At 45.5% G+C, this 18219-nt stretch overlaps 1 protein-coding gene across 4 annotated transcripts in view; it reads right to left on the reverse strand.

The window, feature by feature from the left end:
- The window catches only part of LOC306929378 (IQ motif and SEC7 domain-containing protein 1-like), a 256833-nt gene that overhangs the window by 192370 nt on the left and 46244 nt on the right, over positions 1–18219 (reverse strand). For all 4 annotated transcript variants that reach the window (XM_079509885.1, XM_079509884.1, XM_079509883.1 and 1 more), the window contains exon 2: positions 16844–16873. In XM_079509885.1, coding sequence (XP_079366011.1) covers positions 16844–16873 — 30 coding nt within the window. The remainder of the gene's footprint in view (positions 1–16843; positions 16874–18219) is intronic.

Consider the following 18219-nt stretch of genomic DNA (forward strand, 5'->3'; position numbering starts at 1 on the left):
AGGGGACACGGGGAGAACATGTGAGGGTATCTACCCTAGGGGACACGGGGAGAACATGTCAGGGTACCTACCCTAGGGGACACGGGGAGAACATGTGAGGGTACCTACCCTAGGGGGACACGGGGAGAACATGTCAGGGTACCTACCCTAGGGGACACGGGGAGAACATGTCAGGGTACCTACCCTAGGGGACACGGGGAGAACATGTGAGGGTATCTACCCTAGGGGACACGGGGAGAACATGTGAGGGTATCTACCCTAAATGGGTTAACACCATCTCCCTCTCGTCAGTAGCTGATAGGCTACTCACCATAGAGGCGGGCTCTATCCTGGCAGACATTCCGTTAATGTGGGAGGTCTACTGCTGCAGCCGGCCACTCAATCATATCAATATTGATGCAGACACAAGTTTCGACTCCGCCAACTCGCCTCGATATGCCTGGCTAGTCATCAAATAATGATTTGATTCCATTGAATAATCCATAAAGATCACTTTAGCTCACTTTTCAATCTGCTAACGAATGTGGTGTGCCTTGTCCTGTATCCTACTATAAATTCATGTCTGTCTGTCTGTCAGTCTGTCTGTCTGTCTGTCAGTCTGTCTGTCTTCCTCCCTTGTCCTGTATCTTACTATAAATTCATGGAATGTCTGTCTGTCTGTCTTTCTCCACAGTGGGCTGAGCAATTGATCAGAACTTGCACTGCACGGGGATTGAGCATTAGCTATAGGAACTTTGGAAGTTATTGAGCATATCACGGTCACCGTCCCCTAGGCTATGGGATCTGTTCTGTTGTCACGGCTACGGGGCGACAGTACACGCACGCACGCACGCACGCACGCACGCACGCACGCACACAAAGCGCCACACAGACAAGAGTGGCAGCAGTAGTGACGGCACTACAGCTATAAAGGACTTTGATTTATAGGAGCCGTGTCCACACAATGCGTTTTATGAGCGTGGGAGTACTTTGGATATCATGTCCATATAGCGCTCGCATACACGGGGCATTCAGTCACAAGTGCAATGTCGTGTTATTTGCACAAATAGCATAATCATCTGCCTGGCTGAAATAATGTTAAGCGTGGACTTCTCTTGGTCGTTGGTGAAGACTGTGGAATGCACTTCCCGTTGCAATCAGAACTGCAGCATCACTCCCAATCTTCCGCCGTAGTCTGAAGACCCACCTTTTCAGACTCCATCATGGCCCATAGCACTTATCCTACCCCCTTAGATAGCACTTTTTAGACTTAGATAGCATTTGAAACAGACTTATAGCATGTCATGTAGACAGCACAATAATTGCATTGTATGTAGTCATAGCACATCATAGTACATATGTATAGCATAGTATAGTATATATGTATATTTAATATGTATAGTGTCATTATATAGATATGTTCTAGTTACGTTCTTAGCTTACGCATGTTTCTTGATAAATGCATTTTATATATGTGATGTATTCCCATACTTTTGTTCTTGCCTAATGTAAGTCGCTCTGGATTAAGAGCGTCTGCTAAATGCCTAAATTGTAAATTGTAAATTGTAAAGACTTACGACTCAACGTCAAGCAAATGACAGGTTGTTACCCAGCCGTGATCACATGAGCAGCCTCCTCTAAGGTTTAACTAAGCATAAAGGGCCTTGCAAATGTAAGCAGGCGTTGTTGCCTGGATCAACACAGGTCTCCTCCAGGTCTGTTGAAGAGGGGCACAACAACGCAAGCGTAAAAAAAAAGCAAAACAGAATCCAGGTCTGGTGAGTCGCGGGCGTGTGCATGTAACGAGCACGCGCGCAACAAATTCACGGGACCGTGCGCGCTCACGTAAATACGCTTGCGTTGTCGCACCGCGACTTCTCCGAGCAAAAACGCAGGTCTCATTGAAAATGAACTATAGGCACGTTTTATCGCTCCCCGTTTGCAAGGCCCTTAACACTGCATCCAGCCCGATGGGCTTCGCCACAAAGGAGCCGCGGCACGCATGGCGTGTCGGGGGGGCAAACCACCTGCTCCATGAAAGGCTCGTCTTTCTTCGGGTGCCCATGGCTGTGCCAGGGCAAGAATCGCTAAAAAACTACAAAAAGCGGACCCTGTGACACGGCGGATCTTGAACCAGAAGTATTACCGGACGCCGTTTCGTCTGCTCGATTTGACCCTTCTTCACTAGCATGAAACACGCTAATCTGCTAACCGGAGCCTCGCGCTAGTCTTTTATTGTCATCCTAATATCATGCCTCACCGGCTATATCACCTCATCTGAGCTTCAATTCGGAGAAAAACGCAGCTAAAGATGGCGGCCATTACAGGAGTCAATGGAGCGCATATGCAATTTTTTATTTTTTTGCCCCGGTCCAAGATGGAGGCTGCCTATGCAGTAAATATAACACAGATGAGGCGTACAGTAATATAAAGATTGTAACACGGACATAAACAGGATTGGCATTAAAGTGCTGGGTTTTATAAAGCGTACATGAACGTTTGGCTCGACATGTGTTTAATAACTGAGCCCATGGGGAGCCCGGGGGAACCCCTGAGGCGATGCAGTGAATTCAACACCAGCACGGCAAGATGGGAGGATTACTTTTGGAGCATGGATTGGAGTGGGAGGCCAACACCTCTAATAATGAATTGCATTTTCATAGCGCTTTTCCAAGTGCTCAAAGCGCTTTACAATATGGTTCATTCATTCATACATTGGGAGGTGAAGCGGCGAACAGTCGACACCAGCGTCCTCACTTTCCACATTCACACACCAATGGTGGCAAGCTCACACCGAGCGACTCATTGGAGGCAGTGTGGGGTTCAGTGTCTTGCCCAAGGACACTTCGACATGTGGACAGTAGGAGCCGGGATTCGAACCTGCTTGCGCACAAGTAGGCCACTACTTGTGTGAAAGGCGCGAGTTGGCAGCTCGACAGTGTATTTCTAGTTTTGTATGTTTTGCCTTTATATGCTTTAACCTTTGACCTTTTAGTCATGTTGTTATATGTCAAAGCACGAGGCCACGGAAGTGGAAACACCTAGAACCCAAACCATAGAGAAAGAGTGCATGCATAACCCAATGTCTGCAAATACTTTGAGCGCTCACATCCCACTATGAACGAGTCCATTCATGATTCCAGAGATGACTGCATGCTCCATATCGTCACCTGCCAGCAGTGTACCGGATTATTCCATTTGTTTTCTTTTACCTTAATCCATTCTGGACGGGAACCCCTTTTGGTGTTTCAAGCATTATGTTATATACTTTAGCTATTGAAAAATAGCAGATCTACAAGCTCATAGCGCGCCACCGAGTGGCGCGCTATGAACTTGTAGTTCTGCTATTTTCGAAAAATCGTGAAAATGTGGCGCAAATCTTCAGAGTGAATGTTTTTAACTCAAATCTTTGCTTCCGGCGGGGTCGTCCCTGGAACAACTTATTTTCAGATGGGGGTCGAAATACAGATAATTCTGGGGGGGGGGTCCTTGACATGGAATATTGAGCACCACTGATATAGAAACATAGGTATTTCAGAAAACTGTCAGGATTTAGAAGAAGTCAGGTCTAAATGGGTTAAGATTAGATTAGAATTGTATTATCCCAGAGGGAGTAAATGGTAAAGGGTGGCATTTGCATTTATATAGCGCTTTTATCCAAAGCTGCAGGATACCCCTGAGCCACTGCCCCACCCCCTAGTCCAGTAATAATGTAATTTGACCTCAATCTAATTGCAAAAAAAACAAACTCAGCTGATTTTGCATCTTCAATATATCCTGAATAACAGAAAAAAAGTTGCCTGGAATTGTCTGAGGGGAAAGTGTTGAAAATGGCCTTTACAATATGGCCACCATTGACATCCTATTATTTTGCCATAGCAACTTGCTCAAATGTGCTGACATCATCACAGTTGAGCAAGTTGCTATGGCAAAATCGAGCTCAATGAGTGTTTTTGTGCAAAACTAATGCTTGGAATGGCTTCAGCATCATGAAAACCCCCTAGTTTGATATGTCACATGCTACTTAAAGCATAAGGAAATTTAGAAAATATTGCCTTATAATAGGATGTCAATGGTGGCCATACTGTACAGGCCATTTTCAACACTTTCCCCTCAGACAATTCCAGGCAACTTTTTTTCTGTTATTCAGGATATATTGAAGATGCAAAATCAGCTGAGTTTGGTTTTTTTGCAATTAGATTGAGGTTGACCCTGTATTTTCCATAGATGTCCTGTACTACCCGGGGATGATGTCGTTTTAAACAGCCTGGGTCATATGGGGCATCCCTATTCGTGTGGGAACAGATCTAACAAGCTCACATTGTGAGCTTGTTAGATCACAATGTGAACAGAGCAAATACAGCGAGAACAGAGCCAAATATACAGTGCCCAAGTTCAAGTGGTGTCTGAAAATACACATCAACGATGAATTGAATACAACAATCGAAAAAGTTTAATCTGCAACATAACTTTCACACAATATGTAGTCCCTGCTTCTTTAAGCTGCAATGGCTGAGTGGACAAAACTCCTGCTAATGCCATCTCTGTCCAGATGGCATGATTTAATATGACGTGACCGCAGAGGGAGCGATCACTCAGTGCCATTTTGTCATTCATGTCAGAGCGCTTGGCTGTGGGCAGAGCAATGATCTTAGACCAGCGCTTCTTCAAAAAATCACACCCGTGTGAACTGAGTGGTGTAAGGTCTTATATAGACTGATCAACTGTGGTCTGACGTAATGTCTGACGTAATGAAATCACACCCGTGTGAACTGGGTGACCATAGCAACCATGCTCATTTTTTGGTACGAACAGACACGTAAACAATGAAATCACACCCGTGTGAACTGGGTGACCATAGCAACCATGCTCATTTTTTGGTACGAACAGACACGTAAACTAACAAAGCCAGTTGTAGGAGTGGTGTACACCACTCAAAAATGTACCCCCAGAATTATCTGTATTTGGCTGCGGACCCCTCATCTGAAAATATGTAGTTCCAGGGACCTCATATGTTTGAGTAAAAATGTTCGCTGTGAAAGAATATATTAATATAATATTCAAAGATTTGCGCCACATTTTCTAAAATAGCAGATCTACAAGCTCATAGCGCGGCACTCGGTGCCGCGCTATGAGCTTGTAGATCTGCTATTTTTCAACAGCTAAGGCATAACATAATGCTTAATCCATTGAGACCTGGAACGCATCCATGTCACGTTAGCGTTTAACCACATTAACCATTAACCCATTTTGGGGCGGGAACCCCTTTTGGTGTTTTAAACATTGTTATAATTTAGCTATTGAAAAATAGCAGATCTACAAGCTCATAGCGCGCCACCGAGTGGCGCGCTATGAGCTTGTAGATCTGCTATTTTTGAAAAATCGTTAAAATGTGCCTCAAATCTTTCCGAAAATTGTCATGATTTAGAAAACTTTTTTTTTTAATTTCGACGTCAGGCCTGAATGGGTTAACACACCATGAAGGGGTTCCCGTTAAGCAGATTCTTGATTATCGCGATAATAACGTTGTCGTCGTCAACGTCATTTGGGCCACAATAATGGTCTTCATATGGTCCCACCCCTAGGCAACAGACGGAGCTCTGAAAGGGCTTTGTACAGATGGTGTGTTGAAGCACTAAATCATATTCTCAGCATATCTTCTTATTCTCTCCTGGAGTTACGTTCCACTCAAGAGCAGATACACTCCGGTGACTTCGTTATTCTCTCCGTGACTCGCAGCTGTGACCTCCAGTGGGGTGAAGTAACTAAGTAGTAAAGTAAAAAAAAAAAACACCTCAAAAGTACGGTACAAAATTTAAAGTCTTTCGACACATTTTGGACGGGAACCCCTTTTGGTGTTTTAAGCATTATGTTGTACTTTAGCTATTGACAAATAGCATATCTACAAGCTTGTAGATCTGCTATTTTTTTTTAAATCATGAAAATGTGGCGCAAATCATTGAATATATATTCTTTCAGAGCGAACGTTTTTATCTCAAATCTTATCTCAACATATTTCCAGATGGGGGTCGGCGGCCAATTACATATATTTTTGGGGTCCTTGACCTTGAAAATGTTTGAGAACGACTGACACAGAAACATGGGTTTTTCAGAAAACTTATACTCCACTACATCTCAGAGGGCAAATATTGTACGTAAAAAATGGTATAAATGGTGCATTTATATAGCGCCATTATCCAAGGCGCTTTACGGAGATTGTGCATTACATTCACCCATTCACACACGGTACACCGATGGCGGAAACCATGCATCACCAACCTGCACATCGGGAGCAATTAGGGGTTCAGCGTCTTGCTCAAGGACACTTCGACACCAACTCTGGGGGAACACGGGTTCGAACTGCAGGGAACCTTGAGCCACCGTCACCCCACTACGTTGTATTCCACTACAAATATGTGTAAACTTTCGTTACTAGTTACTTTGTAGATTTTGATTATTATTATTATTACGAAACATACATTAACCAGTTGGGGGAGTTCCAGACCCCCAGGAACGCGCCCAGGGGGCCGGGCCGGTTCGCCGCCCCGCGTCCGAAACGGTTGAGAAATGACAGAGTTACCGTGTGCCGGTCCCTCTACTGTACTCTCTACTGTACTGTACTGTCACTGTACTGTACTGGCACACCCAAAATCCTCATATATACAGTTAATATGTGCGTGTGTGTTTGTGTGTGTGTCAGGTTGCGCACAGGTGGTGAAAAACAACCATGCTGTTTTCGTGCTCATACCCAACCAGGCAGGCACCCAGTCGTTATGAAACGCTCGGCATGTTTTGTTTTTTTCCCAATGGGCGAATGGATACGTGTCTTCATATACGGTAGGAAAACAGCTTGTGCGAAAATCCCCTTTAATGAGCACTTTCTACTCTTGTACATTTTGATACCAATACCTTTGTACTTTTACTCAAGTAAAATGACTTGTAACAGTGTATTTCTACATTACAGTACTTTAGGTCAGGGGTTCTCAACCTTTTTGGCCGGGGACCCCCGAAAATGCTTTGGCAACGTCTCGGGACCCCCGCCCCGCCCCCTCCCGACCCCCAATATAAATTGACTGCTACAATAACCTTAATAATAGAGACAATACACCATAAATAAATACTGAAACCATCATCATTAGGGCAGGTGTATGCATGTACTATGTGTACTATATGTAAATTCTTCATTTCCACTTTACAGCCATTCAGTTGCAAAAAAAAAAAAACTGGTTGAGAACCCCTGCTTTAGGTTGTGGTTATACTTCCTCCATGAGAGCAGAAACACACGTCGTGTCCATGAAAAAAGGCTCCGTTTCTGCCGTGTCATTCATCATGGAACAGGACGGCGGCTTGTTCGTTTCACATCATTTCTGTTAACCCATTTAGACCTGGGAACGATTCTACAAATGTCTTCTAAATCATGACAGTTTTCTGAAAAAGCTATGTTTCTGTCAGTCGTTCTTCGATTTTTCAAAAATAGCAGACCTACAAGCTCGTAGCGCGCCACTCGGTGGCGCGCTATGAGCTTGTAGATCTGCTATTTTTCAATAGCTAAAGCATAACATAATGCTAACACCAAAAGGGGTTCCCGCCCAACATTTAGACCTGGGAACGATTCTACAAATGTCTTCTAAATCACGACAGACCCTGACAAACCCATGTTTCTAGAAGATTTTCATGTCAAGGACCCCCAAAATTATATGTAATTGGCCACCGACCCCCATCTGAAAATATGTTGTTCCAGGAACCCCCCCCAGAAGCGGGGGCTGCCCTAAGGTTCGACCTCCCGTTAGTTCAACCGGATTAAGGTTGGTGAGGGATGCGTTGCTCCCGTGCTTGCGGTTACGTTTAGGTTAGAGTTAGAGAGATAGGGTTAGTAACGGTCGATCTAACGGGAGGTCGAACCAATGACATGTTACCCCAGAAGCAAAGATTTGAGTTAAAAAACGTTCACTCTGAAAGAATATATTCAAACATTTGGGCCACATTTTCACGATTTTTCAAAAAATAGCAGATCTACAAGCTCGTAGCGCGGCACTCGGTGCCGCGCTACGAGCTTGTAGATCTGCTATTTTTCAATAGCTAAAGTGTAACGTCGTAATGCTTAAAAACACCAAAAGGGGTTCCCGCCCAACATGGATTAATGTTTGCAAATGTATTCCTTTTATTTCTCTGCCGTCACCCAGGTGGTTTGTTCTGCCTGGCTTCACACGCGGTGTTGAATCTCCTGCTGTTTATTTCATGGCAATTTAATGAGAGCCCCGAGTGAGCGGATTCTAATTCAGTTTGTTATCCGACTTTGTTTGGTGAAGGTAGTAATATCGTACCGGGGAAGGAGCGACGGCGGCGAGAGAGAGATGACCTGCAGTTTGAATAGTTTAGTAACTGTGAGGCCTTTAATCAGCGGTGGACAAAGTATACTTGTACTCAAGTACTGCACTAGAGTATGATTGTTTTTAATTCATTATTATATTTCTCCAATCTAAGCGTGCAAATGAATTCCTCCCCACGCGCATTTGGGTGTCGTCACTGCTGTTGTATGTTACTGACTCACCTGCCAGTGAGGAGCCCCCACCGGGAGGACGTACTGGAGCCCCCACCGGGAGGACGTACTGGAGCCCCCACCGGGAGGACGTACTGGAGCCCCCACCGGGAGGACGTACTGTTGTATCCTATAATGACTCGCCTGCCAGTGAGGAGCCCCCACCGGGAGGACGTACTGTTGTATCCTATACTGACTCACCTGCCAGTGAGGAGCCCCTACCGGGAGGACGTACTGGAGCCCCCACCGGGAGGACATACTGTTGTATCATATAATGACTCGCCTGCCAGTGAGGAGCCTCCACCGGGAGGACGTACTGCTGTATCCTATACTGACTCACCTGCCAGTGAGGAGCCCCCACCGGGAGGACGTACTGCTGTATCCTATACTGACTCACCTGCCAGTGAGGAGCCCCCACCGGGAGGACGTACTGTTGTATCCTATACTGACTCACCTGCCAGAGAGGAGCCCCCACCGGGAGGACGTACTGTTGTATCCTATACTGACTCGCCTGCCAGTGAGGAGCCCCCACCGGGAGAACGTACTGTTGTATCCTATACTGACTCACATGCCAGTGAGGAGCCCCCACCGGGAGGACGTACTGTTGTATCCTATACTGACTCACCTGCCAGTGAGGAGCCCACACCGGGAGGACGTACTGTTGTATCCTATACTGACTCACCTGCCAGAGAGGAGCCCCCACCGGGAGGACGTACCGTTGTATCCTCCTGTATCACCTGCCAGTGAGGATCCCCCACCGGGAGGACGTACTGTTGTATCCTATACTGACTCACATGCCAGTGAGGAGCCCCCACCGGGAGGACGTACTGTTGTATCCTATACTGACTCACCTACCAGTGAGGAGCCCCCACCGGGAGGACGTACTGTTGTATCCTATACTGACTCACCTGCCAGTGAGGAGCCCCCACCGGGAGGACGTACTGTTGTATCCTATACTGACTCACCTACCAGTGAGGAGCCCCCACCAGGAGGACGTACTGTTGTATCCTATACTGACTCACCTGCCAGTGAGGAGCCCCCACCGGGAGGACATACCGTTGTATCCTATACTGACTCACCTGCCAGTGAGGAGCCCCCACCGGGAGGACGTACTGTTGTATCCTATACTGACTCACCTGCCAGTGAGGAGCCCCCACCGGGAGGACATACTGTTGTATCCTATACTGACTCACCTGCCAGTGAGGAGCCCCCACCGGGAGGACATACTGTTGTATCCTATACTGACTCACCTGCCAGTGAGGAGCCCCCACCGGGAGGACGTACTGTACAGTAGAGCCTTCGTCCTACTCATCCCGCCAAACACTCCCCGCTGACAGGTGGTAAATGTCAGTGTTCTAGTAGTGATGTTTCAACCATTTTCATTTCAAGGACCCCCAGGTTGACCTGAATTAGGCTACAGTCCCCTATTTCTATCTCTGGGACCCCAATGTATATTGTAAAATAAATGTTAATTTAACTCTGAGAGTGTACAAATGGAACCACTCTCTCAGAGTTACAGACCCATAAGGGTCCATTTGGTAACTAACTATCATTTAGCTGGGGACCCCCTGGAACTCCCTCAAGGACCCCTGGGGGTCCCCACTGGTATATGTACAGTAATACGCTATGTCTATGCTACTACGTGCCTACTCAAAGCGCTTTACAATGGTCCATTCATTCATTCATACATTGGGAGGTGAACCGGAGAACAGTCGACGCCGGCGTCCTCACTTCCCACATTCACACACCAATGGTGGAAACCACTGGGAGCAATTGGGGGTTCAGCGTCTTGCTCAAGGACACTTCGACACTATCATCATCATCATTTTTCGACCGCGGTCGAGACCATGGATTTCGCAATGCCACGCCAATGTTCACGCCAGACTTCCCGGTTCTTCATTGCCACCCCCAGTTCCTGCTTACTGATGCCTGTGTCCCTAGCGATGACATCAGGGAATGACAGTTTTCTAACTCTGGTCTGCTTTGAGGCAGGACTCCAGAGAAGAAGGGAAGATATAACCTCATTGTCAGCTCTGTAGCAGTGGTCGGCAAACTGTGCTCTTCGGAATTGGACCAGTGAAGAAACACGGGGAAGGTTGCTGTATATTAGATTAGTCCCCACTATACTCTGGGGGAGCCCACAGGGATCAAACTGGGAACCTTGCGGTTGCCATACCGGCTGCTATACTTTTACTGTACTAATATCTGTGTACTTCTTCCGTCACTGAGTATAACACATTGCAATTCTAAACAGCCTTTTTTTCTTTGAAGGAACCACAAAGGAATAATTTCGGTGAACGATGACCTACGATAGAACACTCTAGTTCTGTGAAGCCTTTGATTTGTGAAGTTTTCGAATCCAAGGTCACTACTTTGCGGTACTACAGAGTGCCAGTTCTACATTAGTTTCAACACCACCATCGCATCTAATTGGCTGCGTCTGTTCTCAGGTAAAATGTGTAAGTGATTCATTTTTATACACAAGCTGTGAAGGCCTAGTCCGCACACGCGCACATGCATGTGTGTGTGTGTGCTTGCATGCGTGTGTGTGTGTGTGTGTGTGTGTGTGTGTGTGTGTGCTTGCATGCGTGTGTGTGTGTGTGTGCTTGCATGCGTACGTGAGTGAGTGAAGGCCTGGCTGGTCTTCTGAAGGCCGTTTTCTGCCAGCTGACATAACATATTGTTGCTGTTGGGCAAATACCTTGTATCTCAATATTTCAACAAAAAAGAAAATCACTATTTTTGCCTGGGAATTCTTATATGGCAGATTTTACTCTGAAAAGCCCTGCATTCCGCCCCCCCCCCCTCACGCTGGTACACCTAAAGTCTCTCTAGAAGCGTTAATATTCCAAACGAGATGCTTTCTTAAGTCAGAAATGAAGACAGATCGTTGCCCTTTTGGTCAAAACCATGGAGAGCGTTCTAGATTTAGAGCCACTCGAGTATATAAGACTGAACCAACTCCGCAAGCTACGTATCATTTGTGTTTTATGTCTCCTCAGTGAGATTTCAAACAAGGTCACGCTGCTCACGCACAACCACACACACCAAACAAGGTCACGCACAACCACACACACCAAGCAAGGTCACGCACAACCACAACCATTTTGACCTGGGAACGATTCTAAAAATGTCTTCTAAATCCTGACAGTTTTCTGAAAAACGCTATGTTTCTATGTCAGTCGTTCTCAAACATTTTCATGTCAAGGACCCCCAGAATTATATGTAATAGGCCACCGACCCCCATCTGAAAATATGTTGTTCGAGGAACCCCTCCAGAAGCAAAGATTTGAGTTAAAAACATTGGCTCTGAAAGAATATATATTCAAAGATTCGCGCCACATTTTCACGATTTTTCAAAAAATGTTTCAAGCTAAAGTATAACATAATGCTTGAAACACCAAAAGGGGTTCCCGTTCAAAATGGGTAAAGGCAGATGCTGAACCCAAAAGGATCAAAACCAGTGTACTGTATAGCTCTCTGAAGTGATTGTTTCCACCAGCATAGCAGAGTGATGTTTCATGTCGATGCTCTTCCACCAGCATAGCAGAGTGATGTTTCATGTCGATGCTCTTCCACCAGCATAGCAGAGTGATGTTTCATGTCAATGCTCTTATCTTCAGATACCGTGAAAGAAAGAGAGCACTGGCTCCAAACGACACCGTAAATAAGAACTACTCCGGGAACTTCCCAATGAGCTCAATGATGTATGATCCCTTTCATCACCGCTGAGCCAGACACCTGCTTCCTGCCTCGTCTGTAAAGCATGAGCAAGACTGTAAAGCATGTAGGCTTACGTACAGTGTTGCAGAGCTACTGTACGTCCCTGGGTCCGTCCCTGGCTGGCTGGCTGGCTGGGTCTGTCAGAGCACGAAGATAGCCACGAAAATACACGGTAACTCTGTCATTTCTCGACCATTTGGGACGCGGGGCAGCTCGCAAGAACCGGCCCGTCCCCCCTGGCCGCATTCCTGGGGGTCTGGATGTTCCGGGGACCCCCCATGAACCCCCGGGGACCCCCACACGGTCATTTCTCAACCATTTCAGACCCCCTGGCCGCATTCCTATGGGTCTGGATGTTCCAGGGACCCCCCAGGGACCCCCACAGGGCAACTGTCATTTCTCGACCGTTTTGGACGCGGGGCGGCTCGACGGAACCGGCCCGGCCCCCTGGCCGCATTCCTGAGGGTCTGGAGGTTCCGGGGACCCCCCAGGAAACCCCGGAGACCCCCACACGGGGGACCCCCCACACGGTAACTCTGTCATTTCTCAACCGTTTCAGACGCGGGACGGTTCGCCGGAACCGGGCCGCCCCCCCTGGGCGCGTTCCTGGAATTTCCGGGGACCCCCCCGGGGGACGCCCACACGGAGTTCCACCACTCACTTCACACGGGTGTGATTTTTAAAGGACCTGTAACTCCTGCACAATAGCTCTCAAGTACAAATTTGACAGAGCAACTTTGACTTGTAGTGGAGCAATACTTGACCAGGAGTATCTGTAGCCTATACCTCAGGTACTGGGGGTTGAGTATTTTGTCCACCATCGCCTCACTCAGATGAAGCCAAAGCTGAACCTGAAAGGAGAGAGTGTCTTTCCTCTGTCTGTCAACACGAGGGTGTAATTATGTCCTCCTTCATAGCCTGATGCAATAAGATCTGCTTCTCTCCAGTGGCTCTGCCGCCTTCAACTTCACTCAATTAATCCATTTCGGGCGGGAACCCCTTTTGGTGTTTTAAACATTAGGTTATAATTTAGCTATTGAAAAATAGCAGATCTACAAGCTCATAGCGCGCCACCGAGTGGCACGCTATGAGCTTGTAGGTCTGCTATTTTTGAAAAATTGTGGCGCAAATCATTGAATATATATTTCAGAGCGAACATTTTTAACTAAAATATTTGCTTCTGGGGGGGTCCCTGGAACTACATATTTTGAGATGGGGGTCCGTGGCCCAATAGAGATAATTCTGGGGGTCCTTGACATGAAAAAGGTTGAGCACCACTGACATAGAAACATGGGTTTTTCAGAAAAATGTTAGGATTTAGAAGCCTTTTTTTAATCGACCTCAGTCCAAAATGGGTTAAAATCCACTTTCCCACAGAACCTGTGTGCTGTCAATGCGACACAAAGAGCTCCACATTTCTGCTAATAGACCCTGTATTGTACCATCACATATACAGCATAGCAGGGGCAGACATTTTGTGGTGCTACAGGTATAGGAAACAATTTTTTTCCCCCCATAGAGATTTCTGAAAATATTTATCAAAATTGTTTTAAGCCTGGAACCAAAAGCCACCTGGGCTTCCGGTGAATCATGACCATAACACATGGATTGATTATTATTATGATGTACTGTATTTAATACTAAATACACTTTTTTGCGGACTATAAAAGCTCTCAAAAGCTCTTAACTCTGAGGACATTGGACCGCTGAATGTAACATTGAAGTACATTATGTGATGTACATTTATGTGGTTCATATTTAGCCATTTATGTTTTTACTTTTTAATCATATCTATGTTCTATTGTTTTAACCCATTCTGGGCGGGAACCCCTTTTGGTGTTTTAAGCATTATGTTATAGGCCTACTTTAGCTATTAGAAAATAGCAGATCTACAAGCTCATAGCGCTACGAGCTTGTTGGTCTGCTATTTTTGAAAAATCGTGAAATGTGGCGCAAATCTTTGAAAATATACTCTTTCAGGGCGAACGATTAATGTGGTTAAATTGCAATTATTACAAACATATCAGTCATTAATTGAAACCTTTATATATTCTCGAAAAAGCATTGAGGTTCACCCTCATTTGCAGTGCTGTCGAGATCACATACACAAAATCAAGATTTGCCATTGATAATGAAAGGGGAATTCAGGTCAAATGTCCGCTAAATCTTGTCCCCACACGTCTCGAGATTTGCCATTGACAATGAACGGAGAAATGACGTCGGAATTCCGCTAAATATTTATTTAAACATCAAAACATTAAACATTGACATTGAAGGGAAAACTTACGTCATATGTAAACGAGCAAATCAGCTAACCAATCACAGGCAACAGGCATTCTGATTGGCCAGTATGAGATGATGCATGATGATGTATGATGATAAGAGCTGATAATTCCGCTAAATATGACGTAAGTTAAACATCAAAACATTAAACGCCATTGACATTGAAGGGAAAACGTATGTCATATGTAAACAAGCAAATCGGCTAACCAATCACATGTTGGTGGGAGCGCTTGGCCAATAAGGGACCACCTTAAGCACCTTATGTAGCAATGTCAAATGTCCGTTAACATAAATTGATGTACGATGACAAGAGCGCCCCTCTTTTCACACGGGTGTGATTTGTCTTTACATTTTACATGTCTATACGAGTTAAATAGGCCTGTATGTAGGGTGACCAGATGTCCCACATTGTGACTGGCAGGCAATTGCATCAGTGTTCAAATGCCCTAATAGTTAGACCCTAGTTGGCCTTCTGTTGTAAAGCTCTCTCATTGTCTCTTCCTGCAAGATGTGTTTTTAAGCCTGTTAAAATAGCATACAAATACAAATAAAGCATGATTTTAAAACAAAATGTGAGACACCAGAGGAGTTTATAAATGATAGCCAATAGGCCTATGGTCCAATATGACATCAAGGCATTTAATAGCAACTCAAGTAGTAAGTTGCTAACCCGGTACTCCAGTATCGCTTGTGTGGGACAAGTGGGATGGGGGGGGACGGGGTCCCCCCCATCCCACTTGTCCCACACAAGCGATACTTCTGTCCCTCAAATGAACAGTTTGGATCTGGTCACCCTACCTGTATGTATTTAACCCATTTTGGGTGGGAACCCCTTTTGGTGTTTTAAACATTGTTATAATTTAGCTATTGAAAAATAGCAGATCTACAAGCTCATAGCGCGCCACCGAGTGGCGCGCTATGAGCTTGTAGGTCTGCTATTTTTGAAAAATTGTGAAAATATTTATTTCAGAAAACTGGAGGATTTAGAAGATTTTTTTTTAATTTCGAGGTCAGGCCTAAATGGGTTAATTTGGTGGTGACCAGAAGCAAGGATCAAACCTACGGATGGTCACAGATGAATGGTTCACCAGGGCTGCCCTTCGGCCTCGTCTGTCAGCACTTCTACCTACCAGCTCAAAACACGTTGCCTCGCCAGGCGCTTCTGAGCTCGAGGATATGCAGGGTTTTCTTTTTGCTACTTCTGAACTCGAATCCTGAAAGGTTTTTGGACATAATGAGGTTTCCACATGAAGGCAGAGACCTGTTGTTTCTTAAATGGCACGCAGCGTGTTTAAATCTGCAGTTTCACAGTTAATTATGTAGGTTATATGTGGATATTATTTTTACAATTTCTAAAGCCTTTGTTCTGTTAGCCCTGTGTGGCCTTTTGCAATTCTCTGTTCTGGAGCAATCTAGCCGTGATGGTGCACTGTCTACAGTCTACACCGACTGCTGCAGTGTCGGTGTGTAAATATGCACGGAATACTGTATGTGTTGTTAACAGTTCTACTGCGTAACCCGCGTTCCTCGCTGTTTAATCCAATATTCTATACGCTGCCTAGATTGTCTTATTACCTTTGGAGCATACGCCGAAGTATTTTGTCTAGTTTTAATAAATCTACAGTTGATTTTTGTCGACAAAAATGCATGTTGGCCCCCGGGGCCTTGATGGCGTCGAAAACATAGCATCAATGTGTTGTCATAGTACAGTGTCCTGCTCAAGGGCACTTCGACACTAAGGCAGGGGGGGCGATGGAACCAGGAACCTTCCGTTTCCCAACGTGTCTATTTGACAGATTCAGACAATGAGAGCAGACACTGCAAAGAATCCTCAGGGCTCAGCTAGAGGCCAACCTAGCTGTATCCTTGACAGATAAGGTACGTTCCCTTTGTAACTCCTGCCGTGACTGGCATTGAGGAATAAGTGAGTGTTTCTCAAAACATCAAAGAACGCCAAAAATGTGTATTTGGCCGTATACCCCCTCCGCCCCCCATATGAAATGATTTTGTGCCAGAAGGCCCACATAAGCGATGGTTTGAGTTGTTAAAATGTGTCAACAGTTGGCCAATACAAACCTTGGACACAAAATGTTAAGAGTTTTGCTAGATGTTTCTAAAATATAGCCGATCTAAATAGCCGTACTGTTGATAGACGAGCTAGTTTCAAATAGGGGTTGGTTTAGCTGTTCCTCATTTTGCTGGGAACCCCATAGGGCCTGGGATCCCCTGGGACCCCCTCAGGCTCAAGTCCCCCATGAAGGACCACATTTTGAGAACCGTATACTGTGCAGTGCACGGGGAGAGAAGATGGACACATACCTGACCCCTCTGGAGCCGTCACCGTCACACCTGTGAATGAGAGAGCAGGAGAGATTGATCAGGAGACGTGCGTGAGACTCCTGACTTTAACGACAAACATTGCAAAATCTCTGAATGCTACAGTCTGGAACCACCTGCCTCCAGAGAGCCCAGCAAGTAAGCTGTCATTCTGTTAGTCGTTTCTGTTCATATGATCATACAGTATGATATGTTTGATGATATTTCAAAACATCTTTAACCCATTTTGGGCGGGAACCCCTTTTGGTGTTAGTATTATGTTACGCTTTAGCTATTGAAAAATAGCAGATCTACAAGCTCTACAAGCTCGCTTGTAGGTCTGCTATTTTTGAAAAATCGAAGAACATAGCTTTTTCAGAAAACTGTCAGGATGTAGAAGACATTTTTAGAATCTGATCTCAGGTCAGAATGGGTTAAAACATATATTTGAATTCGCAGCAAGCTATAACTGATGCTTCGACTAACTGATGCACATTAGGGCAAATAGTGCCTGGAAAGATGAAATCAAATGGAAGAAGGTGGGTGGGAGGGAGGGAGGCGGGACATACGCTTCACTCCGGGATGGTTTTCAGAGCTTCCTTAAATCTGTACATGACTGTATGACGAAAGCGTTTAAACATTGTGGAACATCTAAACATCTAAACTGCCTCCCCCTGGCAACTGTAAACTGCCTCCCCCTGGCCAGCCGGGGCGCCTGATGGAGGGGAAAGGAACTGGTTGGAATAACGTGTTCCTTCCACGCTCTACGTCCAACCACGGGAAACTCCCCCCTGTCAGGTGTAAAGGAGCAACTTGGACACTCAGGCATGAAGGAAGCATGAGTTCAAGTCCGTTGCTCTCCCCATGTCCCCCATGTATGGGGACTAGTTTGGCGGAGGGTGTGTAGAGCCCAGGATCACATTAGATAATTGACACAGGGGTGAAAAATGGGTTACAAAATCGTGAGATAAAATATATATTAAAAAAAAAAAAACATTGTGGAAGGTACCTTAAAGGCGTAGTGAAACGGACATTTTATTTTGAAGTCTCAAGTTGAAACACCGCTATGAAGTTTCTGAACCAATCAGAGCGTCGCATCCCTTCAGGGGATGGGACGGTAGCTAGGGACGGGTAGCTATGCTACGCAGGACAGCGTGTGGAATCTGTGGATGTTTGTTTACAAATCAGATAGTCGTCCAGCTTTACCAGTTTACTCTTAATGTGGCTTATTTCTACCCTATAATGTTTTCAGATACATTTTTAGCGTGATGATTAAGTTGAAACCGAGTAATACACTCTCTGGATGTTATCTTGAATGGGAATAAAAACGGAAGATTTCTGTAATCAGTAGCAGCTGTGCAGCCTGTGCTGGACGGATG

This window comes from Electrona antarctica (assembly GCF_951216825.1).
Source record: "Electrona antarctica genome assembly, chromosome: 9".
NCBI lineage: Eukaryota > Metazoa > Chordata > Actinopteri > Myctophiformes > Myctophidae > Electrona > Electrona antarctica.